This window comes from Phalangium opilio, unplaced genomic scaffold, assembly GCF_054372755.1.
Source record: "Phalangium opilio isolate 3A_F unplaced genomic scaffold, DU_Popi_V2 ptg000079l_1, whole genome shotgun sequence".
NCBI lineage: Eukaryota > Metazoa > Arthropoda > Arachnida > Opiliones > Phalangiidae > Phalangium > Phalangium opilio.
In genome coordinates, this window is record NW_028324187.1 from 2,331,600 (window position 1) to 2,357,645 (window position 26,046).

A 26,046-nucleotide genomic window follows, 5' to 3' on the forward strand; every position below is an offset into this window, starting at 1 on the left:
CCCACCAAAAGTGGAACATAAAGGTTGTTCGCGAAATTGGCACCTTCTTTGGTCACCAATAGGCGCGAGAACATTGTCCTCGTTCTATGCTAAACTATATTAAATCTTCAACATATCGTTTGTATTTAAATGTTCCATAATTTTTGGAGCAAACGTTCGATGGAGGTGTTGGGTGGGGATGGTGGAAGAGGGTGAAGGCCAGTTGACACCCTCTCCGATCATCAGGCAAAGAAGTCGTCAATAAAAACTAGAAGAAATCGGTCAATAACGCAAGAAAAATCCGATTTCTCCTAGTCAACCCTTTAGAGGAAAGGATAAGAGGTAGAGACAGCTACAGCTGGACATGCGAGGCCCTCGTTCGGACATTTATGACCGCCTCAAAGTATTTCCTATCCGCCAAGGTTTTCCCTTCCGTCTTGCAGGAGGCGGTTAAGAAACCTCCAAGTACAAACATGGTTAGAGACAATCTGTCATCTCAGGCAGTCGTCGAGAGCGCCCTAGCCTAAGGGTTGACTTCTAAAGGTAGAGCAGAGTCCGAGGGAACAGAAGGGGACTCAAATGTCTCCCCCCTCCCCGCTTGTCAATACCACTTGTAATACGTCCTAGACAAATCATTAGACCATAACTTATTTCCTAAAAAGACCTATCAGACGAAACAGTTTTCGATTGGTTTTAGTATAAGATACTATTAATCAAGTTATAGTAGAAAAATTCGGTTAGTGTCCCTATAACTTTGCAAAGAGGAAACGTGACGTAATGTTCACAAACTCTCTCTCCAAGGCTTAAGTCCAGATTTATGGTGAAAAATTTCATTTAATCTTTTAATCAAGAGCGTTTCAATTATCTCATGAATATTAACTGTACTCTGTTGGTTCAACAACTAATTTCTCCCAGTAATAACTATTTAATAGTTTTATTCATGGAGGAATGAGATATTTTCATGGTGTTTATACTAAAGTACTGGAGATTTCAAAAAATTTATTGGTTTCTAGATTGGATCATAACTTTGGATTAAAATGTTTAACTAACTGACTGACTGCGATATTATAGTTTCTTCCCTTCAAAATAGTTGTAAATAATAAATAATTGAATAACACTGAATTGAACGCAGAATTTAACAACTGTCGGAAAATATTGCTTTGGCTTTTTGAAGTATTGACAGTGACAAACATTTTTCTCTATCGCGGTTACTTTTGAATTGTAAATTTAATTTTCTGTTTTATATCTAGGTTATGTTTAAATCTTTCTAAAAGGTTGGATTCTAAAGAATGGGACCCTATTCTACCCTTTTAAATTAAATGTGGTTTGTAGTTATTTTTTTCAAAGTGAACATTTGAAACATTTTGGGGACAAGAAAACGTTACAGAGAGATATAGTAAGAAGATTCCATATAGTAGTATCAAGCTAGTTTCGAAGAGTGTGACTTTTAAAGCTTGTGTTCTAGATTTTAAGAAAATGTCGCCTGAGAAGAAAAGCCTACCGCTTTCTTTCTCTAACTGTCACTAAAAGCTTCGAGAAATCTTTGTAAAGTAAATAATAAATATCGTTAGAATAAAAGTTCAAGAGTCGCTGAACCTACGCACTTTTGTTTCAAAATGTAAAATTTAAGATTAAAAATTCCCTTTATATGAATGAAGTAAAACGTTTTTTTTTATGTGAATGTTTGTTTACTTGAATATCTTTTGCTTTTGACCTTTTAGACTTTTTAGTTTCACACTAACGTATACTGACATCAAATTAGTGATATTATGGTTCGGTTATTACATTCATTAAGTTGATTGAAAAACGTATTGTGATTAATAATTAATAGATTCTGACAGGCAAATAATAATAAAAGCCGGTAAACAAACTAATTTTCTATGAGGGAAATTTAAAAAAAAAAAATTGCAAACTCGACGCAGCGTAAGAATTCTTATCATAGTTTGAAAACTCTTTTACAAGTTTACAACTCGTCAAAAAAAAACTTTCATCGTGTATTTCGCGTAGTAAACTCAATCCAAAGACCTTGAGTCCTGGCACGGACACTAAAATCTCGACAAAATATATAGTTGAAAGCTTTGGAGGAAGTATAAGTTTAGGTTGGCTTGTATTATATATTATAAACCTCGATAAAAATGTCCCGAAACTTTCAAAAAGTTCTTTATCATTTAAATAAGGGTTAAGGGGTGTGGTTGGTTCGCTTATAACATACGTTTATAATATATACACTCTATAAGTGTGAAATTTCGTATAAATTGTAATGCTGCAGTTTTACAATGACGCAAGAATTGACTACGCCAGAGACTTATATTATAAACTTACGCTTATAAGTATGCAAAGTGTTATCTAACAAATCATAGTTTAACACCCAGAAAATTAAGCTAATTAATTTGACAAGATATATATTAAAAATACTCCGCATGAATCTATTTATATGTACTCATGAATATTATCCTTTACGAGGACAAAATAGTTTCCAACCTAAACATAGTCAGATTTACAATTAGTTTTCAACTCTGAAATGAAGTTAAGCCTAATGTGAAGTGGAGGTATTTTTCTCAAGCTCTATTGGTTCATAAAACCGAATTTTTATATTTAAAATAAAAAATTATATTATCCCACTGACCACTGTTTATAACAGATTATTTTTAGGTTTATGTTCCTATAAATGCAAAGTAAAGAAACAAGAATTCTTCTATATACTTAGCGCCTACGTAATAACTGACGTCATTTCACCATCGTAGTATACTCTAATCTTTATAAAGAGTGGGCGTTAATACGACCGACCTCATCGACCAATGAATTTTACAACTAAAGCATCGTGATCCCATTGACATATTTGTGGTAAGAAATATACGCGTTATTTGTTAAAAACATTTATTATATTAAGGTCGAGGTTGTATCATCATATTTAATAAAGATTGTAGGTCAACGAAGATGGAATAGTTATTACATCATAAACTATTTGTTTTAGCTAATAAATCGAGACGTATTCTATCAGCTCCACAAGAAATTTTGGGTCTTTTCCTCTTTTCAACGTTGACTCTAGATACGGAAGCCGCTTGCCAACATACGTCGCACTGCCAGCTCAAGGTATCCGTGAGAGAATATCTCTTAGAAGGCAGCTAACGGAAGATGGAGAGCAATTTTGGAGACCTAGAAGCTCGGGACGCGCGAATTAGAGAAGGGACTCTGAGAGACGGTAGTCTACACGAGCTCGTGCCAACTAGCGTATAGAAGAAAACCCTCGCGGGAGGTCCTCGTGACGTCAAAAGGCAGGCATAGAAATAGAACCACGCACCAAAGAGTTAGGAAAGTGAATAAGGTCTATCTATACATCCATCCCCTTTATGTATTAGCTTACTTGGAAAAAAATGTGTCTCGAGACTATAGGGATCTGAAGATCGTGAGCCAAAAACATTAGCAGTCTATTCCATTCTCGACCTTGACGACGACGGTGAATACGCTTCTGTGATACAATTATCCGATTGTATTCTATAGAGGTTTGTATGCTAATGTAGTCAGGAGCTCATTTCTTTTAATATTAGATCTTCAATTATATATCAGTTAATTTAAAAAATTAAGTAAAAATAATTGCTTTTTGCTATAATAACTTAAAGCATTTTATTTGTTTCACCATGGACTTTGTAGTTTTTAGAGGACAAGTCAAGAAGAATGTGTGAATGTTTCCTTGTTTTAGAGGCCAATCAATGTTTGGGAGCACATATATCCGTTACTAAACGTTGTTGACCCCATGTTCATTCAGTTTGACCCTTATAACACCTCATTTAATTTATGGCAGACTTATCAAATCACCGCCATAGATTTTGTATAGACAAATTAACTAACCACTAATTTTTTTAATCCCCTTAGGGTATGTAAGATCCATGGTTTCACTCATCTGAAAAAAGTATAGCTGAGATAGCTATGCAACTGCTGTTTACGTAATAAAAAAGGGATGGAAATACGTCACCGTTGAAAACTGTTTCATTCACAGTAGCGTGTGTTTTTTAAGCTATTTTTAGTGTTCAAATTACACGCGGATGTTCATAGTTATTCTGATGAATCAGCTATGCCATTCTCCAAGACTGAAACATTTTATTTGCTTAAATGTAGCGTATCTTCTGGTTATTTTTCAAATAAACAATATTTTCAAGGACTCACCAATTAAAGAAATGATTTACTTCCTATTTTTGTAGTTCGTAGAAAGACTTTAAAATCCGTATCGTTAATTAAGAAGAAATGATGTTAAAAACAAATTGAGGATTAATTTTTAAAAATATCTAGAGTTTAAATAATAATATCGCTAATTGCTATTTTTAATTTTAATTAATTTAAACGTATAGTAGAAATTAATTTTCGACTTATAGTTATGGAAGAGAAGGAACTAATTAAAATAAAGCTTAAATTATCTAAAAATCACAACACTACCCAAGAATGAACTGCAGATCGCCTATGAAACATATTTCCTTGTTTTGGTGGCCAATCAATGTTTGTGAGCCCATATCTCAATAACCCCCATGTTTTGACCCTAACAACACACCCTGTATAAACGTCAAAAGCACAATTTAACTAGTGAAATTCCCCATTATAATTTTATATTACACCTTTATGACGATGGAATAAAATAAAAATATTAATAAAAAATTAATTTGTATTCTGGGAAATACAATGACGTCACGCGCACCTGTCCTTGATGGGACGGCCCAGTGTATTTTCCGATTTTTGACGCTCTCCTTACGCCAAATAATAAAAGCCATAAATTTAGGTGTTGGACTATGAAATTAGCTTTGTTCGTACACGACTGAGAGAAAAATTACGACGAGCGAAAGTGAATCCTTGTTCATAAAACCTCGCCGAATAGAGCACAAAGGCGGGAGTCATTCTATTATCATGTAAATTCAACCCATTTAACTCTCTTTCCCCTATCTTTAACGCAATTCAACTTTGAAAATTGGATGAAGTATATCTGCAGGGGTGGCGAGAAATTAAAAAGAGGGAGAGGCATTAACTTTCGCTTCACAGTGCATTCATAATAAGCCAAGAAGCTAGCCCCGCGAGATCCAAGAAATTTCATCCCTGGCTGCTATTATCCCTAGAAATCTGTTACTTGAAGTAATGCTTTCAGCTTTCACTTTTGCATAAGATACTGTTCAAAATGTACTACGTTTACCTTAAGTCATTAACGTCTGATAATATCTCTGGATCCGTTAGAAAAATGCAATGTTTCTAAGCCTACTAAACTAAACTACCTCTATGGTTTCATGATGAGGGGATTTAAAACATATCTCCGTTGTTAACACCTTAGATTACCTAGGCGTAATTCCACTTACTTTGAAGTTAGTTGTATATTGTATATTGCAACCAAATATTATTCCTCCCACCCAAATTTAAACAGTTTTAGTTTGTCATTAAAATTAAATTGATTTTATTACCGAATTTAAATTTTTGTAAAAGCATGATCAAACCAGATAAAATTAATTATTTTATATCTTGGATCTTTATTGAATCCGAAATAAAGTGAGGGTAAAAAAACGAAGGAATCAAAATCGATCCGATGCAATGATCGCCACCAACGCGTTAGTAAGTTCTTTTATTCTTGGGAAGATTTTTCCCGGAAAAGGGAGGAGGAAGTAGGTAAGTATGGGAAGCTAAGGAAAAGGGTAGGAAGACGCACTTCCCCTCGTAACAGCGGCTGCCGGCATCTGGCGATCGAGCTTCGAACTCAAGAAGCTTCGGCGAATAGCACCCTTAAACCGTTTGACAGCTCTCTCACTAGCTACCTACCATGCATTTAAGACTAGTAGACTGGATGGTTGAGACGTATAAACATTAAAGATCACTCTGTGCGTTTCTATCTGATATGGTTTAGCTTGCAAAGCTACCCAATACACAAATTAAAAATTATATTTTTAATTCTATAATAAAACGTAGGATAAAATTAAGGACGAATAAGGGTGAAGTTGAAATAGGAGAAGGATAATTCAAAAGAGTACATGGCAAAGGTAAGTTAATAAATAGTTTAAGACCAGAGTTCCTCGACTTTCTCATCTAACACGAGTACCTTGAGCCCAAGGCTCGTGAGCGTTGTGAGACGGCGCCAAAACACGTTTCGTATAACCTAGTAGGACATTGGAGAATGGGAGGTTTGGAGCCAAGGCTTAGGGGATACAGTACGGTTATGATTAGGAAAACTGAGAACACGCGCTAGAAAAATTATTTTATCGACCCAAAACTATAGCTACTCAAGCTCGATGTACGCTTTACTAGCGTACGTACATACACACAAACATACACTCGACAATGAACTAGTGGGGCTACGTGGCTTAAATGATCCCTTCACTCCCTCGACAACTTTAGTCTTAAGTATATAATCCGTTAAATAACCCGTTACCGCGAAAATTACATTTGTCATAAGGCGTTTTAGAAGATTAAATTGCATTTGATTATAAAATAGCACCGTCACCGCCACTTTTTCTTAATTATTTACGTCTAAACATTAATGTGTTTGTGTGGTCAGATCGGAGATTAAAAGAGTAACTTCATTAACTTGTTCATCATTTATTTGATTGCGTTAGGTTAAAACATGTTGCTTCGCAACAGGGGTATACAAGGAAAAGGTTGACGCACTTGCAATCGAATTAGAAGAAGTACATGAGAAAATTGGAACAACATGCACGCCGGACGCCTTTGATGCCCACGAGATCGAGTACAATCAACTCGTCACCCGTATGGAATCCTTGGTCATATTCTTCAATACTCTTACTAATCAAGGTCCGGTAGCTCAACGACTACCAGCAGCAGACATCAAGCTACCAAAACTAGAGTTACCAGTCTTCGGAGGCAGTTATATCGAATGGTTTCCCTTCCACGATTTGTTTACCGCAACAGTTCATTTGTGGTCAGATCGGAGATTAAAAGAGTAACTTCATTAACTTGTTCATCATTTATTTGATTGCGTTAGGTTAAAACATGTTGCTTAGTCAAAGGTTTATACAAGAGTCAAAATCAGCCAGTTGAGTTTGTTTATATATACAATTTTAGTTTACAATTTTGCTCATAAAAAATAATTTAAGTCTAAATCATGATACAGTTAAGCGTTAAAAAATTACATGCTAGATTACTACTTTTTACCTATGCTTCTAACATTACTACTATTGAACATTCCGGCCCCCTTGAAATGACAGATTTTAATTTTAAACTAAGTATTATTAAGGGTCCAAGGGCAATAAACATAATTTTACGATAGGCCGTTTGAGTTCTGTATCTGCAGTTTTGACTGTCACTACACGCACCAAATCGTCATCCCCTTTGTGTACTTCGGTCACACGGCCCATTTTCCATTTTGTTGGTGGGAGTTCTTCCTTCAGCAGCACTAGATCTCCAGGTTGCAAATTACGGGTCGGTTTAAGCCATTTCGGTCGCTGCTGCAATCTGGATAAGTATTCGGACTGCCAACGCCTCCAGAAATGTTGTACAAGCTGCTGGCCTAACTGCCACCTGGAGAGTCGGTTGATCTTTGTTGATGTAAGGTCTGGTTCCGGTATCGCTGTTAGTGCGGTTCCGATTAGAAAGTGACCCGGTGTAAGTGCAGTAAGATCCGTGGGATCGGATGACATAGGTGTAAGTGGTCTTGAATTGAGGCAGGCTTCAATTTGACATAAAAGCGTCTGCATCTCTTCGAAGGTCAGTCGGGTTTCGCCAATGACTCGTTTCATGTGATACTTCACTGATTTCACCCCTGCTTCCCAGAGACCGCCGAAATGAGGTGCCGCTGGAGGGTTGAAGTGCCAGGTAATGCCTTCGTCAATCATCCACCTGGTTACCGTTTGATTCTTCGTTGTGTTCGAGATGGTCGTTAGGAAATCCTTCAGTTCTCTACTTGCTCCAATGAAGTTTGACCCACAGTCACTATAGATATCAGTACATTTGCCTCGACGAGAGACAAATCGTTTTAATGCAGCGAGGAAGGCATCTGTTGACATGTCGCTAACCAGTTCGAGGTGTAGGGCTCGTGTCGTGAAACAGGCGAATACAGCAATGTAACCCTTGAATGCTTTACATCCTCGGCCCTTCATAACCTTAAGATGGAACGGTCCGGCATAGTCGACTCCACATTTGAGAAAGGCTCTTCCTGGATTTACTCTAGCCGCTGGTAAATCACCCATTAGTTGAGAGACAGTTTTAGCTTGTTGTCGGATACATTTCATACAGCGCTTGACATGAAAACGGACTGCGTCACGAGCACCCACGATCCAATATTTTGATTGTAGCGAGGCTAGCATTAGTTGAGCGCCTCCATGAAAGGTCTTGATGTGCTCGTGGTTAATGATGAGGTCTGTGAGTTTGCTTCTTCGAGGCAGAATTACTGGATGCTTCTGATCTATGGAGACCTTTGCGTGCCGCAGCCGTCCACCAACTCTCAAGATGCCTGTCTGGTCTACAAAGGGTGTGAGTGATAAAATTTTGCTATTAGATGGAAGGGTTTGCTGATTCTCTAGCCGCTGTTTCTCGTCCCCAAAGTTTTCAAGTTGGACAACTCTTATCCAGTGGTTTAACGCCATATCGCGTTCATTTTTCGTCAATGGTCCCGTTTCCCTTGAAGTCTTCGTAATTCTCGAATTCCCGATAAATCGTTGTAGATATGCTGTGACGTGCAGTAACGTATTGAGTGAAGAGTACATCATGAGTAGACTCTGGTCCAGTTTGCAGAGGTTTACGATGGTAGTGGTGGTTCTTTCTTCGATGCGACATTCAGCTGGCTCGATCAAAGACTCGGTCGTATTATATGATTCATTTCGTAGCCATTCTGGTCCTTGCCACCATAACGGATGATGTAATAGTTGAGAAGCGTTAATACCGCGGGATGCACAGTCAGCGGGATTGCATTGACCAGATACATGGTGCCAATGGATTACTGGTTGAGCGTCTTGGACTTCCGAAACTCGGTTCGCCACGAAAGTCTTCCAACGTTGAGGAGGAGATGACAACCATGATAGAACAATTTGGCTATCACTCCAAGCGTGAACTACCGGTATGGCAACTTCCAGAGATGTTTGAACTAGCTTAATGAGTCTTGTAAGTAAGACAGTAGCACATAGTTCCAGCCTCGGTAAGGTAGTTTTCTTAAGTGGAGCGACCTTAGTTTTAGCGACCACGAGTTGAATGTTGGTTTGTCCAGCGTTGTTGATAGTTTTCAGATACACGGCTGCCGCGTATGCTCTTTCTGATGCGTCGCAAAATCCATGGATACTTGAAAGCTTCACGTGTGGTTGACTGGTAAATCGTTTGATCTGTAGTTTTTCGATTTCTCGCAAGTCTTCACGGAAGGAGTGCCAATTGTTAACCATATCCATGGGTAATTCTTCATCCCAATTAGCCTTGATTTGCCACATCTCTTGAAGAAGGATTTTAGCTCGAATTATGACTGGCGATACTAATCCTAACGGATCAAACACCCTTGCTGTGTCCGATAAGATGGAACGTTTTGTGACCTTGGTTCTCATTCTTGGAGACTTGACGGAAAATGACAGCACGTCAGTAGCAGGAGTCCATTGTAACCCCAATGTTTGGATCGATTCAGCATTGTCGATGTTCAAGGGAACAGTAAGCTCGCGGCACTCTGATGGTAGCGCTTCCAGGACGGCTGAGTCGTTTGATGCCCACTTCCTTAACGGCAATCCGGCTTCATTTGTGGCGCGATGTAATTCTCTTTGTAATTCCAGTGCTGCATTTGTATCATTGGCACCGGATAAGAGATCGTCCATGTAGAAGTCGCGATCCAATGACTTAGAAGCCAGTGGATACCTTGTTTTCACGTCCTTAGATAATTGCTTTAATACCCTTGTCGCTAGATATGGTGCTGAGGCAGTTCCGTATGTCACCGTCAGCAGACGATAATCTTGAATAGAATCTTCCTTTGCTCGTCTCCAAAGAATTCGTTGATAGTTCGTGTCTTCTGGAATAATCAGGACTTGACGATACATTTTCTCTATATCGGCTGTCAAGGCAACGGCGTAAGTTCTGAAGCGTATCAATAGGTTTACAAGGTCATCTTGTAGTTTTGGGCCAACAAGTAGCATGTCGTTCAAGGATATTCCGTTCGATGCCTTGGCTGATCCGTCAAAGACCACTCGAACCTTCGTTGTTGTACTTGATTCCTTGATGACCGAATGATGTGGTAGGTAATAAGAGTTTTTCGTGTAAAGATCCTCTGGGGGTACGAGTTCCATGTGCTTTAATGAAAGGTATTCTTCCATGAATTTCTTGTACTGGTCGTACAGTTCCGGAGTCGATTGTAATCTTCGCTCTAGGTATAGAAATCTTCGGAGTGCTATGGTCCTTGATTCTCCAAGCCTCTGTTCAGTGTCCTTGATAGGCAACTTTACAATGTATCTTCCCGAGGAATCTCGATCATAGGTGGTTTGAAAGATAGCCTCACAGCGTTTTTCAGCTGACGTAAGGATTCGTCCCGCTCCGACCTCTTCCAGTTCCCAGAATTTGGCGAGTTGGCTTTCGAGATGACAATGATTGACTTGGATTGGCGTTGCAGTTATGGTTGTATCCGGACTTCCCATAGGACCAGTTACTGCCCATCCAAAGATGGTGTTGAACGCTCCAGGACACCCCGGTTTTCCCACGACTTTTCCGTCTTGGACTAAATCCAAATAGACATCAGCTCCCAGTAATATGTCTATTGATCCGGGACTGTTAAACGTGGCATCTGCTAACTGTAACCCCTTGATATGAGTCCAGTGTAGAGTGTTGAAGGCGAAGTTGGGAAGCCTTTCTGTCACTTGTTGGAGAATCAGGGCTTGGATCGTGATATTGACAGCTGAATTGGTACTTGAACGTATGGTTAGTGTTGCGCAACCACGTGATTGACTTGTTCCAGAAGCGCCGATTCCTCCAATGATGCTGTGATGGTGACTTCTTTTAAGTTGTAGTTTTTGAATGAACTGCTCCGAGATGAAGCTTGCTTGTGATCCGGAGTCCAATAACGCTCGGCCTGACCAAGTGTATCCAGCTCGTCCTTGAACTTGGATAATTGCCGTGGGGAGTATCACTTGCGATACACCACGAACATTACCGGATACGTGCGAAACTATTTCTGGATGCAAGTTCGCTCTTGGAATAGGACTCCTTTCTTGCGTGTCTTGATGCAAGAGTGTATTGTGCTTCGAATTGCACTTCCTGCAGCTTCCTGATTTACAGTCGTTGAGCAGATGGTCGGTTTTGAGACAGTTGAAACACAGTGAATGCTTCTTGACTATATTCCACCGCTCTTCAACCGTGGCCTTCAATAGATGTGGACATTTGAATACCGAATGTGATTGGTTGCAAATAGTACACGTGTTGTCTCGTACGGCTCCATGATGTGACACCGTGCTTCGTTTTTGAGGTGGCTGGATTCTGCTCCGTGAGTTTGTTGCGGCCTGAGAGGCAGCCAATGCCCTTGCTCTTTGTTCCAGGAATAGCGTCAAATCTTCGTACCTCGGCATGGCTGTCCCTTTTAGCGACAACTCCCATTGGCGTCGGGACTCATTATCAAGTTTCTCGCCAACAGTATATACCAGAATTGAATCCCAATGTTGCACTGGTTCCTTCAAGACCTTGAGTGATCGGATGCATTCCGCTGTGGTGTCAATGAGACGTCGCAATGCAGTTGAAGATTCTTCCTTAACATAAGGTTGGCTGAACAAGCGTTTGATATGGGCGTTAATAATTTCTCGGCTGTTGTTATAGCGGTTGAGTAGGATGTCCCAAGCTTCGATATAGTTTCCGTCAGTTACTGGTATTGTTTTGATTAACATCGCTGCTTCGTCTCGTAACGTCGACTTCAAGTATTGAAACTTTTGTGCTCCAGATAGTGAACCATTGTTATGAACTGTTGCGGTAAACAAATCGTGGAAGGGAAACCATTCGATATAACTGCCTCCGAAGACTGGTAACTCTAGTTTTGGTAGCTTGATGTCTGCTGCTGGTAGTCGTTGAGCTACCGGACCTTGATTAGTAAGAGTATTGAAGAATATGACCAAGGATTCCATACGGGTGACGAGTTGATTGTACTCGATCTCGTGGGCATCAAAGGCGTCCGGCGTGCATGTTGTTCCAATTTTCTCATGTACTTCTTCTAATTCGATTGCAAGTGCGTCAACCTTTTCCTTGTATACCCCTGTTGCGACTGAGGTTATTGGTGTATTGGTATGATCGGCAACTATTTTTTCGAATCTGGTGATTCTACCCTTGACAATTCGTCGTCTGTTGAGATAACTGTCCATGATTGTAGTTCAATGAATGATTACTGACTCTTTAATTCGCGATACTGAATCTCACGCTATACGAATACTGGTGTCGTTAAAGTAATATGTACGATTACTCTATGCGCGACTTACGCGTATCCGGCTCGACGGACCAAAATGTTTGTGTGGTCAGATCGGAGATTAAAAGAGTAACTTCATTAACTTGTTCATCATTTATTTGATTGCGTTAGGTTAAAACATGTTGCTTAGTCAAAGGTTTATACAAGAGTCAAAATCAGCCAGTTGAGTTTGTTTATATATACAATTTTAGTTTACAATTTTGCTCATAAAAAATAATTTAAGTCTAAATCATGATACAGTTAAGCGTTAAAAAATTACATGCTAGATTACTACTTTTTACCTATGCTTCTAACATTACTACTATTGAACAATAATTATTATTATCATATTTATTAATATTTTTCTACACTTTATGAGTACTTAGAAAGAGCCAGCTTACAGGGGTAATCTAGCCTATGTATTTTCTATGGGCCCCTGTAGAAATGTTTAACCCGCAATACACCAATGTCCAGGGAAAGGCCGGGCCATAGGGGCTTCAAAGGAAAAAAATAAAAAATAATTGTAAATATATTTGTTTTTAAATATGAAATTACTATTGTTTAGTCGGTATATGCTATAATAAAGTTAAGAATAATTAAGCTAGGATTAATTAATAGAAGCATGACGAATTAAAACTTAAATATTTATATTATTTAAAGTTAAAAAATGCTTATTATTGTAATTTACAAGTTACTCTTCGAGATAATTTCAGTGGATAAAAACGTAACAGTTCAAAAGTAATTTAAACATATACTATACACTGTCAGCGGCTTGGACCACCAAATCTTAAACCAAAACGCCCCGATTTTCTAAGGGAACTTTTGTCGCAAAACACTACGTATAAAAACAAATCACGTATTCATAACCGCAACTAAAAAGAGTAGCATTTAAGAAAGGTAAAGCCAATTCGCCAGGAAAAAAATTTTCATAGCCTTATAACACCCATGTCGTAAAAAAGAGGGTAATTTTAGACCGAAGCAGATTTGCAAAAAAAAAAAAAAAATGAAAAAGAGCCGGAATGATTGTTTTAACCTCGCCCGTTACCCGCGTAGCAGAAATAGATAGTGAGATATAAGTACAATATTTTACAGGGCGCGCACGTTCAGTTCTGCCTATATCATTAATTACGACTCGCATTATGAACAACACCAGAACACTTATACTAGAAAGGGTATCGTGACAAACTGATATTAAAAATAAAAATTGGACGTTTTTCAAAAGGTTACCAAGTCCTCGAGAGCAGATACCTTACACTAGGGTTAAACTAGAGTACACTTATATCATAAGTCTATCATACTTTTCATAAGTAGGCATCTAGGATGAATTATTTATCAATAGTTTTGGCTGATTATCAATGCCCAGCCCAAACCGCTACACCTAGAAGGCTGCAAATTTGCAGGGACATTACTTTTAAGTAGTAGGCACGGCCAAGAAAAGTTTTTCAATTCGCGGCCATCTTACAAAATGGCAGCTAGGAATGTATAAAACCTTTATCGAATGGAATCACAGTATTCCACGCCTAAATTATACACCGGTTTGGAGCAGAATATTTTAAATAAAGAAGGCAGTGCAGTACGTTTAATTTTGTCTCATATAGAGAATTCCGATAAAAAACTAAGGAAGACCCATACTTAAGCATTTTAGGGTTATGATTACACTAAAATGAAGGGGTTTGGTTAATTTTCTACGCTTCTCTTTATCGTAAAACATCGTAAAATATTAAAACAGTACGTATATACAGGGTGTTTGTGAAAAGTCCATCAATAATGAAAGGGCGTATTTATTGGGCCATTTTGAGTCGAAAATGTTCTATGACATTTTGCCGTCCGAGCCACGGTTTTCGAGTTATGATTTGAATATTTTAGGGATGACCCCTTCATTAAATTAGCGCTGTCTTTCAATTTCTTAATTAAATTTAAGGGGTCATCCGTAAATTACTCCAATCATAACTTGAAAACAGTGGCCCGAAAGGAAAAATGTCATAGAACATTTTCGACTCAAAATGGCCCAATAAATACGCCCTTTCATTATTGATGGACCTTTCACAAACACCCTGTATATATATATATTAAAACCCTTTTCTGATATAAATTATACTTTGAATATATTTACAAAGATGTACTACCTACCACCTTATCTAATGCAATATTTAAAGAGAAAATGATCTACGTTTCGCGTTTTAGAAAGAAAAATCAATAAGTCTTAAAGGTTAGAAAATTTACTTGGAATTCTTAATTGTCTTTCTAATTATCAAACTTTGCATAACGATTTGCCCTACAGATTCGTATATACTTCTTCTCAGCATTTAATGACAAATAAAGCTAAACAAGCTAAAGACAGAAGCTAAATTTTTCAGAGATGTTATCAAAGGGATTATAAACCACTTCAATTTACTTATTTTTCTAGGTAACTTGCTCCAACTTTATCTTTTTACACAGAAAAATGGCGACTATAGGTGATAACCCCACAACTCTATATCAACTAAATGCGTGCAAAAACTAGCCAGGGTAAATGGTAAAAGAGAAAAAAAATTCACTCTCGTAACCTGTACCTGTAAACATAAGATTAGGCCAATAAAGGGCGGCTATAGGTAGTTTGAACCCGAGAATATTTACAATACAAAGTTGTTTCAGTATGCCAAGCACGACGTACTGGAACGAGAGAAGCACACCGGTATTTTTTTTTTCCCCCTTTTTGAAAATGGAGTTAAGCCTTAGCTTGAAAACGCTAGTGTTTTGCACTGGGGTGAGGGTACTACACTTTCAAATCGATATTAACCACCCGCCCTTTACGGGCTGCACTGTTATATCCCTCTCAACAATATTTCTCAGGTAGAATACAGCTACAATTCAAGAAATTCCCAGAAAACTCTTTCTCCTTTATTCTTCGAGGGGGTTTTTTTTTTGCTCCATATAATTTAATGTAATTGCTACTTGTAATCGTAACCGTTTATCAGAAGGTATTTGCATACAATACTATTAGCAAAAAGGCCGCACGTTGGTTTATTTCCTGTTAGCCATTTTAAAACATGGCGCCATATATAAACACCGAAAAAACAAACCCACATGTAAAGATGTATTAAACCGGTTATCTAAATGTTAGTGATATTGGTTGAAACGTACGTCCGTAATTAAGGATTACTTTTTATATTCCAGGCATAGGGTAGGCACGGATTGGAGAATTTTTTCATAGTGAAAGCTTTTACATTTAAACAATATTTACTGGTTGTATGGACTTAATTTAATTTTCCAGTTAAACAAATTTAAATTAAATGAATCTCAGTATCATACGTAATGTCTAAAGTGATTAGTGAAAATATAATGAAGAACAAGCTTTTATAATTTTGATAGTCTGGTAATGGTTTTGGAGCTGTATCACTTCACTCAACTCTTGCGAACTATTTGCACAGAACATGTTTTACTTTAAGTTTAAAATTAACATCTGAAGTTATATTTTTCTTTTGATATCGCGTAAGAAGAAAAACGTGAGATAAAACTTACAAAGAGACGCTTCTTCGTACATGGTGTGAATGGTTATGATTAGTCCTTGTGGTTGTTGTACGTTCGTGGCCAGGATTGGCGGTTCCCCTATAGGTCGGAGCCCCAGAAGATGACCTAATCAGGGGAACGATTTCGGCTTTTTCCGCCATTCTGCCACCGAAAACAACGCCGGCGGCGCAAACCATAACACTCCACAGCGGAATAGTTAAAGCTTGTTCCTTAACCGAATCGAGCCCGACCAAAACTGACCACCGAGGCGGTTAAAATATCGCTTTACTGGCGAAAACTCGGCGCTAAAAAGGCCCGAATGAAACGAAGCCAAACCGATCGACAAGTTAAGTTACAGACGTAAGCGGTACGACGTAAAGGTACCTAAAAGTCACCACCCTTATCGCGTGCCGCGTGCGTGAATTAAGCATTCATTTCCGAATGCGCAAACGGCGCAAAAATATCGTCAAAGAGAAGGAAAAAAAAATTCGTGACAATAATCAGTAAAAGAAAAAACCCCGGAGTTGAAATTCTGCAGAAAAACGTGGTGAAATTATTTCGGTCCGAACTCTCGCCCAAAAACGTAAAGCCTTAACTCTTGACTGGACTCCTAAGCCTAACTGTCCGTTAGCTAAGAAGGGACTTAGCTCGAAGGGAAAGTCTGCTCTAGCTCTAATCGTTTCTTTGTCCGGGGGTTGGAATATAAAGAGTCGCGACCCCCTTTTTTGGACTACTCTGGCTGGGATCAATCTTTTAAAAACGTACCGAAAAGGTTGAACCCCTTTTTCAACAACATCCCGCCAAGAACCGATATAATTTCAAACAAAAAGAAAAACGGACGGAAAGTAAGTGTAAGCCTTAAGAGGATGGCCAATTCTAATTGGTCGAAACTATAACGGTTCAGTGACGTCATATATAAGAAATGCACGGGTCATTCCCCGGAGTGACTGACTACTCTTGGCAGCTTGGAGAGTCAGAGCGGTCAAATAAAATGGGGGAAAAGAATAGGGGGTTAGAAATGGGTGGGAAAAAATTCGGTCGAAGTGCTTAAAGAGGCGATGAAAGTGGCGCTTTTTTCTTTCTTAATTTTTTTCCCTCATTAAATAAAAATCTGGGTGGGGATTAGATAATTGATACCCCTATCTAACATTCCATTATAAATTAATTAATTAATTTTGATTTACTGCGATGATTGGGGTAGAGTGGTTGTAGTGTTTTCAGCCGTTAAATGGTGATAGCAAGGTCAAACGATCAAAGAAAACAGTTTTGTATTGCAAATGTATTAAAATTATCAATGGCATTTCGCTTCACTCTCCCTTTAAAATGGAAAGACGTGAGAGGAGGTTTTAGCATAACTGACGGATATGGAAGAACCGTTGTATCCCTTATGTAAAAAACCAAAAAAAAAATTATTCCTTCGAATACATAAGTGTAACAGCTACTGTGTTGTGCAATAATAAAATATTCCCCCAAAAAAGTAAGTATATTTTCAGGACAAATCCAGAGAAACTAATCCAACACGTTTCATATTTTATTTAAAATTAATTCAGGCTAAATACCATTTAGCCGGCATTGGAGCCGGACCGACTCCTTCAAAGACATATTCAGACTAAGGAAAAGAACGAGACTCTTGACAGAGGGGGCCTAAAACAAAGGGGGTTTAACTGGGGACATTATCTAGCGGTCATTGACATTGCAGACTGACTGCTTTTCGCGCATAACGTGGGCCAAAAAGTTGCGCAAAGCTCGAAGATACGTATGATAAATTTTAGGGAGTATATGTTTTGCCTGGCCCTTTTTCACGCTTGCCTGGTTGTTAAAAGAATGACTGACCCATAAAGTAAGTGCTTGAGCACTACTTAACTTATATCAGAATATAAAGATTCATCAATGGATGTTAAGGGTCATTTATAAATCAATCAGATAATTTAAAATGTCTCTCGAGACATCGCTGATATATTTTCTACTAGCTAAGCTACCAGGCCGGCCCTGGTATTTTAAATGACTGAAACACAAAATATTTTAGCCCCAATCTTATTAAATACCTGCTTTATGGTTTTTTTAAAACTAAGTTATTTACAACCTTCAATTTTAGTAAAACTATGCTTAATTAGTGGTTAATCAAAAAGCTAAGACGTTACCAGTCAGGGCATTATTAACTTGCTTAGAAACCTTTAGGAACTGAACCAAACTACTTCTAAAATCTTCCCCTGGTGTTGCCATGCAGTTAGGCCAAACTCGGTAGCGAACTGTGCATAAAGAATTTACAAACAACAATCTAAAATATACATAAATAAAAGATCCTCCGCGCTTTTGTAAAAACAACTTATTGGTAATCCGTATATTTGAAATAGAAAGAAAAAAACCGTTCCGCGTGCTATACTTTGAGTCTGTTTCTAGGGCGCACGATAATTTCGACTAAATAAATAAAAAAACCAAAATAACCCTCCTACATGCTTAAAAATAGACCAGAAACTTATAGCTATTGTCCGGTCCAGCGCTACACTTAGTAGACATTCGTGTCTTATTCTTACTGTATTAGCCTGTGCACTAAAAGCCAAGCTACTTAGGCCTAACCGATAAACAATTTAACGATTTTCCATCATGCACGCTGGGCCCTTCCCATTGCTAGCTTCCAGGTTCAATATATAGCTCTTTTACTTTGCCGAACAATTCGATTTGCAAACGCCAAAGTCAGTCACGAATATAGAGCATGCAGGGTTCTCTAGGTGCAGTGGTGGTGTACGTTGCTTGCAACAACACAGCAACGACGTCGTGCACGCGAAGAATCAAGAAAATCGAAAATTGTCCCCGTGCAACCGTGTCCCCGTTGTAACCAAGACGCCGCCGAATTGACTACTTGGAATTTGCCTACAGCATTAATTGGAATTATACTTTTATAGTAATTTTGAGCTCCCTATAACTATGAGAATCCTTTAAGTAAATTAAATACAGCCGACAAGGGAATTTAACTCTAATTAACGTGAAATTGGAAATTACATACAACAGACACTAGTTGCCTAGCGATACTCCGAAGAAGGGCCACAACAAACAGAAAATTAAGCAACTAATAATGAGCCGATTTTCTCTGGTTCGTTTCTTGTAGCGAGGGTCTGAATTAAAATTCGGTGGAATTGAAAGTAACCGAGGCTCTATTGTTTCTATATCACTTTCCATGGCTTTCAATTAACCACGAAACCCTCACAATTTTAATAGAGTGAAATTTGAACAGTAAACTGCTCAGTTTTCACTTTTCAGTTCACGAAGAACATTTTTAGTTGAATCTCAACCTTCAACGTACCGATTTCACCAATCACTATAGACAGGAGTTCATAACTAGAAGTAAAACAAATGTGCTAAAGATACGGGCCTTCCAGAGAGAAGACTTCGCTCGAAGTGTTTAAAATCATGCGGGGTTTCTACAAAACGCCTGCCAAAAAAAATGTAGGCAAATAATTAACTAAAATAATTTTTGACAAAGTATAATCGTTAAATTAGGTTAATTTGAAAACGCTTAGAAAAATTACACGGGTTGGGAAAGTTGAGAGCGCGAGGTCGAGAGTTTAGTAGTATAGTTAAAATGAACGATTATCGGTCATGCGTAACGCTCTCGAATGATTAAACGAAACTCCTGGAAGCGGAAAAGAAAAACTTCATTGTCGGAGGACACGAGGGGCGTCGCTATGTCTCGCCAAAGCCATGCAGTGGCAATGTTTCGCCGCATAATATATTTCGCCTACGACATATACACTTTCTTTTATTTCCCGTTCTTACCCTAAATTTGTTGCTTATGTACGTACACTGTAAAAAATAACCGTACTGTCTAGTACCTTTAAAGGTATTTTTCAATGCATCCCCAGACGTACCTATATAGGTACTACAAAATACCGTTGTGTAAGGGTACTATGAAATACCTCTTGAAGAAGGTACTTTTGAGGACTACAAGGTATTTTGTGATCCCGTAATGGGTATCATTTAAACCTCAACAAAGGTCGGAATAAAACTTTCAAATTGTGAAAGGTACTCCTTATTACCGAAAAGGGTACCTGTTAACACTCAAAAAAGTTCGATAATATACTTCTAAAGGTATTTTGTGCTACCGAATTAGGTGTCAAATAAAACCCACAAACAGGTCTAAATTATACTTTCGCGCCATCAAAAATATTTGCGCCACATTTGAAACTGGTAAACTTTCCTTTATTACCGCGGGCTTGAATCATTTTCAGACATGGTAAGCAATACACCACTTCGATGCAAATGAGACTGAAAGACACGAGAGTAATATTTTCCTTCCATCTCAACTTTTAGTGTCTGTGTTGTGGGCTTACGGGATGAGGGTAAAATTTTGCCTTCCATCTCGCCTTTAAGTGTCTGCGCCATAGGCTTGCGGGGTCGTGAGAGTTCGCATAGTAAGCAAGGGATTAACCACTCTACATTTCCCGATACTATATTTAGCTTCCCCTTGTTAAGGAAGGTGTGATACTGTTATAGTGTAAAGGTAATTCAGGGTCTCATATACATGGATATTTTCTGAATGGCGACTGAAGGCGTAAGCTCGGATTCAAACCTTTATATTAACTATGTAAGCCTTATATCATAATTGTATTGCCTTTAAATGATGTAACGTATGCTAGTGTACATAGCTGTCAAAGAAAATAATTAATGTTAATTGTATGTAATTATATATTCAAGAAAAACCACTAGCTAGGAAACTTGATATTGAAATTGAAATCTCGGGTAGAAAACCACTACCCTATTCTACCCTACCGAACCTATTCTTTATGGTTATTAATAATATTCCAACAGAGATTTCTTCTACGCTGTCATTACTAGTGCTACTGGTGAAGTAAACAGTTAGTGTTAGAGAATTTGGGCTTGAAGTATTATATCATGTATTTTACTTTCGTAGTGTTAATTATAATCAGCACGCCGGAACTAAAAACTCCCTCTAAAGGAGTCTGTTAAGTCCTTTTCTACTTCCAGGGTACGATAACATACCAGCAGAAGCGCAGAAACTCTAAAAGGTTTCATTATATACCTTATATTTCCAAAATACCTTTTTCGAAATCATTTAATACCCGCACTGTGAGACAACTAATAAAATACGTTCATGGGTACTAAAAAGGTCGCGGAGGTATTTTATAGTACCTTCAAAATACCTTTATTTTTAACAGTGTACATCCAGACTATTCGCGCTCGCCAGGACTAGGGTAGGCGAAAGGAACCATAACCCGGAAACAACCGTTGTAGTAGTAACAGTGAAGGTACAATAAAAGTTTCGACGCATCGAAAAATCCACTAATATAAATATAAATATAAATACAAGAAAATTACAGTCGATCGTGATTGTCTTGTTGTCCTTGTTGTTTATAGTGACTTATACATTTCTCCATAAGTTTAAAAGAATTGTTACGTGAGTATGACGACACTTCCTATACTTCGTAATGCTACTGAGAGCTAGTTCGAGAACGACGCGAGAATTGACTACAAACGGTTTTGCAGTCCATATTCTTATTTAGTCTGTACAAAGCGTTTGACAGCGCCTCACGAGGCGTCGCTTTGCGAGAATCTATGAAGTTTTATTTACGTCACAAGCTCTCAGTAACCAGTGAAAAACTTATGGAACATATCTTATGAACTTATGAGTCTTTCAATAACCACTGATTAGAAATCTACATTTACCGAACGATTTTACCAATGAAAGACTAGACTATGTACCTCTTACTCTACAAGGACGCATTTCTCAATTATAGAAAACAAAGAAAGTAATTTGTCTAAGATTTCGTGATTTCCTATATCCAATTAGATATAGTTAATTGGTCTATATATGAAAGTACTTAATTCTGTAATTGAATATGGGCCAGAATAATTCTGTTCAAAAGTGAATTATAATTAAATTAAATGGGTTAGTATTAATTAGGTCTTGGTCAATATCCGAATTCTTCGAACGACTCTTTCAAAAACGGTTATAAACAAAACCGATTTCTGTAATCGATTTGTCTTTTGAACAATCAGCGAACGCAAAAAGGGGCTACTCGTACACTAGTTTAGATGACCCCGAAGTAAGAGCGAGTTACAAGCCGCTATAGCAGTTGATTATGTCGAATTTTGGGGTATGGATAAGTATTCATTAGAAATTGTAAATTGAATATCCTCCAAATATTTAGCCCGTATAGGTACTTCAAAAATATAATAGACCCTGATGGTATCGTTATTTAATTCCCAACTATCAAGTAGCCTGTCCTCCTGGTGTAAATGGTATCAATCCTACTATTCCTACCATGGGAGAGGCGAACGCATTAGCATTTTCGTTAATGGGCAATAGTTCTTTAGCTACTTCTTTAGAAATAAACATGACAGGGTCATGGTACTACTTCTTTCCCCCAAGTCAAAGGCGAGATGAAAAGGAATGGATGGGAAGTCCAGTTTACAGAGCTTTAGGAGAATGGGTTATTCGTCGGAGTGAAGCAAAGAAAAAAATCCAGATAATGGTCCGATAAAAGACATAGGATAACGATATCAAAAGAAAGGTAGTGGTAAAACGATGCCATGACCGTGGTCCTTTGCCCATAAAGATATCCGAAGACGCGTTGTATCATACGGAATGGACTGGTCATTTCTAGATCACTTTATATTATACCATTCCAGGTAATTTGGTTTAAAAATATTTCGTAAGAGATACTAATATTTTTAATTATTTGCGCATTGATTAACCGATTAATTTCAAAAGGCCTTGCTATAAAATTTCACCATAGTTTTCAGACTGGGAGGAGACCAGGCTTCTGGTGTTACACAACGTTGGATTTTGCACCAACACAACGTCAATAAATGTTTATTTTTCAAGCTCTCTAATATTGTTAACCCAGAAGCGCTAGCTCATCGACCGCGTCTCACCCACCATCATTACAAGTAGGCCATTGCCATACTCTAAACATTTTTAAGGGCCTAGCGTTTTTTGTAAGCATTCAATAACCCAGAGCCAATAGCGAAAAAGTATAAGAACACAGCGTCATTAACCTCTTTCTTTCTACAGTGGTCCAAAGGCGAACTATAGCATGCAATTATAAATGTTCTATATACGAAAACACAACGAAGGCCCAACACAAGTCAGGGATTGTTGCCTCATTAGGTTTTTGGAGTCTATTGGCATATGGTAAGGAATATTAGACATCCATCGCGATAATGGTATAGAGAAACCTTTTTCTTATAATGTATAAGAGGATTTCAGCGTAAACAAACGGACAGAGATCTTGTTTTAATCATAGTAAGGTTGCAAGGCCGAGGAATATCGATTGAAAGTAGAGTTCTACGCACCCTACACTACACAAGTAAGCGAGTCCTCACACCCCCTTTAACAAAATTGATTTTACGGAATGTTAAGGTTTAGAATCCTACACGACATCTATAGGAGAATGTTGAGTTTCCCGCAGTTATAACGCGTTCACTGATCCCGAGCCAATAGAGAAACTGTGAGTAGTTCGAGATACGGACCACAAAGCCATTAAGCGCTTGTCTTAGACATAGACTCGATCTGCCCTTCTCTTTATTGGCTCAGTATAATATAACAAGAACCCATATTAAATATGAGAACGTATAACAATCCAGCTCATGGAAACTTAAGATGGGTATACTAATCATACGTTCTCTGATATTATATGGGTTCTTAACTATAATTGTTCATAACTAATTTAGTAAAAATTCTCATGCGGTTATATAGAAAATAACCATTTTGATTTCAATATTTAAAACGGAAGAATTTAAAGGGATTTACAACCTTGAATACAAAAAGTCAGTTTTACTTTGGCGGAACCTCGACATGCCCAACGTGGGTGTCGTTTCGTTTTAACACCAAACATGCCAATATAAAAGGGGTATCGCGTTCGAGTTTGCTATAGGCCCTTTAATTAGGGTTAGATAAGATAGACAAGTGTGCAGTATAGTGTGATTTTAATAATTGTATTATATCGTATAGTTTGCAAAGTAATTGACTAAGGCTGAATACATCACAATCAGCCTTGGAAAGTACCAAAAATTCACGATCTTTCCATGAGGGTTAAGGTTCAAAATTCAGTGATAAGATTGTGATATTTGTTCTATGTCAACAATCAATAGCTAATAATTCCACGAAGGTTATTGCTTAACGATGGTTTATGCTACAGTTACAACTTACAAGTACAACAGAACTGAATAATTCACTTAAAATTACTTTGCAAACTTAAGGGGACATTTGACTTATATAGTTTAAATTAAATCAAATGTCTTCTTTGATATATTTATAAAGCGGACAGTCTAGCAAATGATATCGAAAAATATTTATAATAAAAAACAAATAGATTAGAGAAAGTATTCATTGAAGAAAAAGCAGTTTTTTTTAAAAAATAAATAAACATGATTTGAATAAGAAAGAAAATGCGGTATTGACCTACCTGTCTTATGAAACTGTTTGAGCTGTCAGAAACGCTTCCATCGGAATGTTTACTCCTATGTCCACGCTTTGAAATACGCCCGCCAGACTGAATAGAGACAAAATAATATATATATTTTGAATATATTTGAACGCTAGTGTAAACCCAAGATTTTTAAAATGTAAAAAATAGGCTTATCCTTATTTTATCTTTAAAATACGAAGTACAATCTAACTTTCAAAGAAAAATATTCATTGTTGCGTGGCGTATGAAAAAAACTTTAAAAACTTTAAAAACTTAAGTTCATTGAAGGATTTTAAGTTAAACTGAGCGTGCTCAAATTAACTACCAACGCGTTTAGTAGGCAATTTAAGATCTCCGCATTATCAGCCTGGATAAAAAACAAACGTATCTGAATTAGGCCTAACAGTTGCATCGCGTATCCGGTATCTTATTTCAACTCAAATTGGCGCCAAACGACTTGTAGTTCAACACGGAGTTTTTGTAGACACTAAACTATTATTGTAATACAGAACACAACAGTTCAAATGCAAATTATGTCAAAATATGTATAAACTGTTGGTTGTTAAAGTAGAAACTGTAAATAGGCCAACCATTAGTGTCATTGGCACCGAATAGCATTCAGAAAAGGCTTAGGTGGATATATCAGAATTCAAGTTCAACAACGAACAAAATGGTGGGAAATAGTAGGGGAAATTAGGCTTAGCGACGGTTTTAAAAAGAAAGGTTTAAAGAAAAGGGTTAGAAATTGGAAAAATTGACGAGATAAGTATTAAAGGAGGTGTACCTTAGATCTGAATGCGTTTTGCGGAAGTTCATCTAATGGGAAAAACTGTTCCCTGGAGCCGAGTGATGAAGGTAACTCCATAGCGGAGGAACCGAATCCTATCGAAGGAGGCTACCGGAAACCGTTTTCCGATGATTCCTCCGGCTCATTTTGGCGACCAGGGGAATTTTATCCGACGGTTAACATTTGTTTAAGACTCTTTTCAAGGTTTTAAATTCGTCCGATTGTTACTCGGGAAATGGCGGCTCTCGAGTAACGGTACAAACCAAATAAAATGCGAAAAAACTACTAACACGGAAACTAAAAATGTACGCCGCTAAACGAGTTTTTGCGGTAAAATACTAGCCGAGAGACGAAAACGTACTCCCCTTCTTGTAATCCATATACGCTAAGTTAAAACCGTCGGGATCGAAGCGGAAGCGACGCGCGCAACCCTTAACCATCCATGGGTGGCAAGGGCTTGATAAGAGACTAAGGGACCGGCAAGTTACCCCGCAGCCTATCTTCTCAACACCCATTCCCTATACCGATCGATGATAACGCAGCCGGGTTATCACACTATTCGCGATTACCACCAGTGACTATGTCTATGAGTCATCATTGTATGTGTGTTTAAAGCCATTCATAGGTCGCGTGTCCATGGGCACGAGATATACGTCATTTGGTCTATTTCCAGGTATACACTTAGTACAACAAAAAACTACCTTGGGTTTAATAATGATGATTTTAGGAGGAAATATTTTTGTAATTATTGAAGAAGTAATAAAACTATGACTAAAGAGTTTCCTAATTGGTAATCTATTGATTGAAAATGGAAAATTAACTCACCAGATAGCGCAATATGAATATAAAATGTCCGATATTCCCTGAATATAATAATATCACCAGGATTATTTAAACGCTATAACTAAACGCGGCGCGGTGACGTACTCTGGCAACCCTGTACCAATAATTTATAAATTCTTAATTATATTAAAGACTTACTTTCAATTGGTTCCTCGCAT

General features: G+C 37.8%; 1 protein-coding gene across 6 annotated transcripts in view; it reads right to left on the minus strand.

Annotated features, from left to right (window-relative positions):
* Positions 1 to 25,534, minus strand: part of Ca-beta (Calcium channel protein beta subunit) — a 46,563-nt gene extending 21,029 nt beyond the window's left edge. For 3 of the 6 annotated variants that reach the window (XM_089845560.1, XM_089845558.1, XM_089845557.1), the window contains exon 1: positions 15,842 to 16,111. In XM_089845560.1, the coding sequence (XP_089701686.1) occupies positions 15,842 to 16,026 (185 nt within the window). In that variant the 5' untranslated portion in view covers positions 16,027 to 16,111. Of the gene's footprint in view, positions 1 to 15,841; positions 16,112 to 24,255; positions 24,343 to 25,042 lie in introns of those variants that run through there. The other 3 variants (XM_089845562.1, XM_089845563.1, XM_089845561.1) reach the window with 3 other exon arrangements.
* Positions 25,535 to 26,046: the final 512 nt, after the last annotated feature.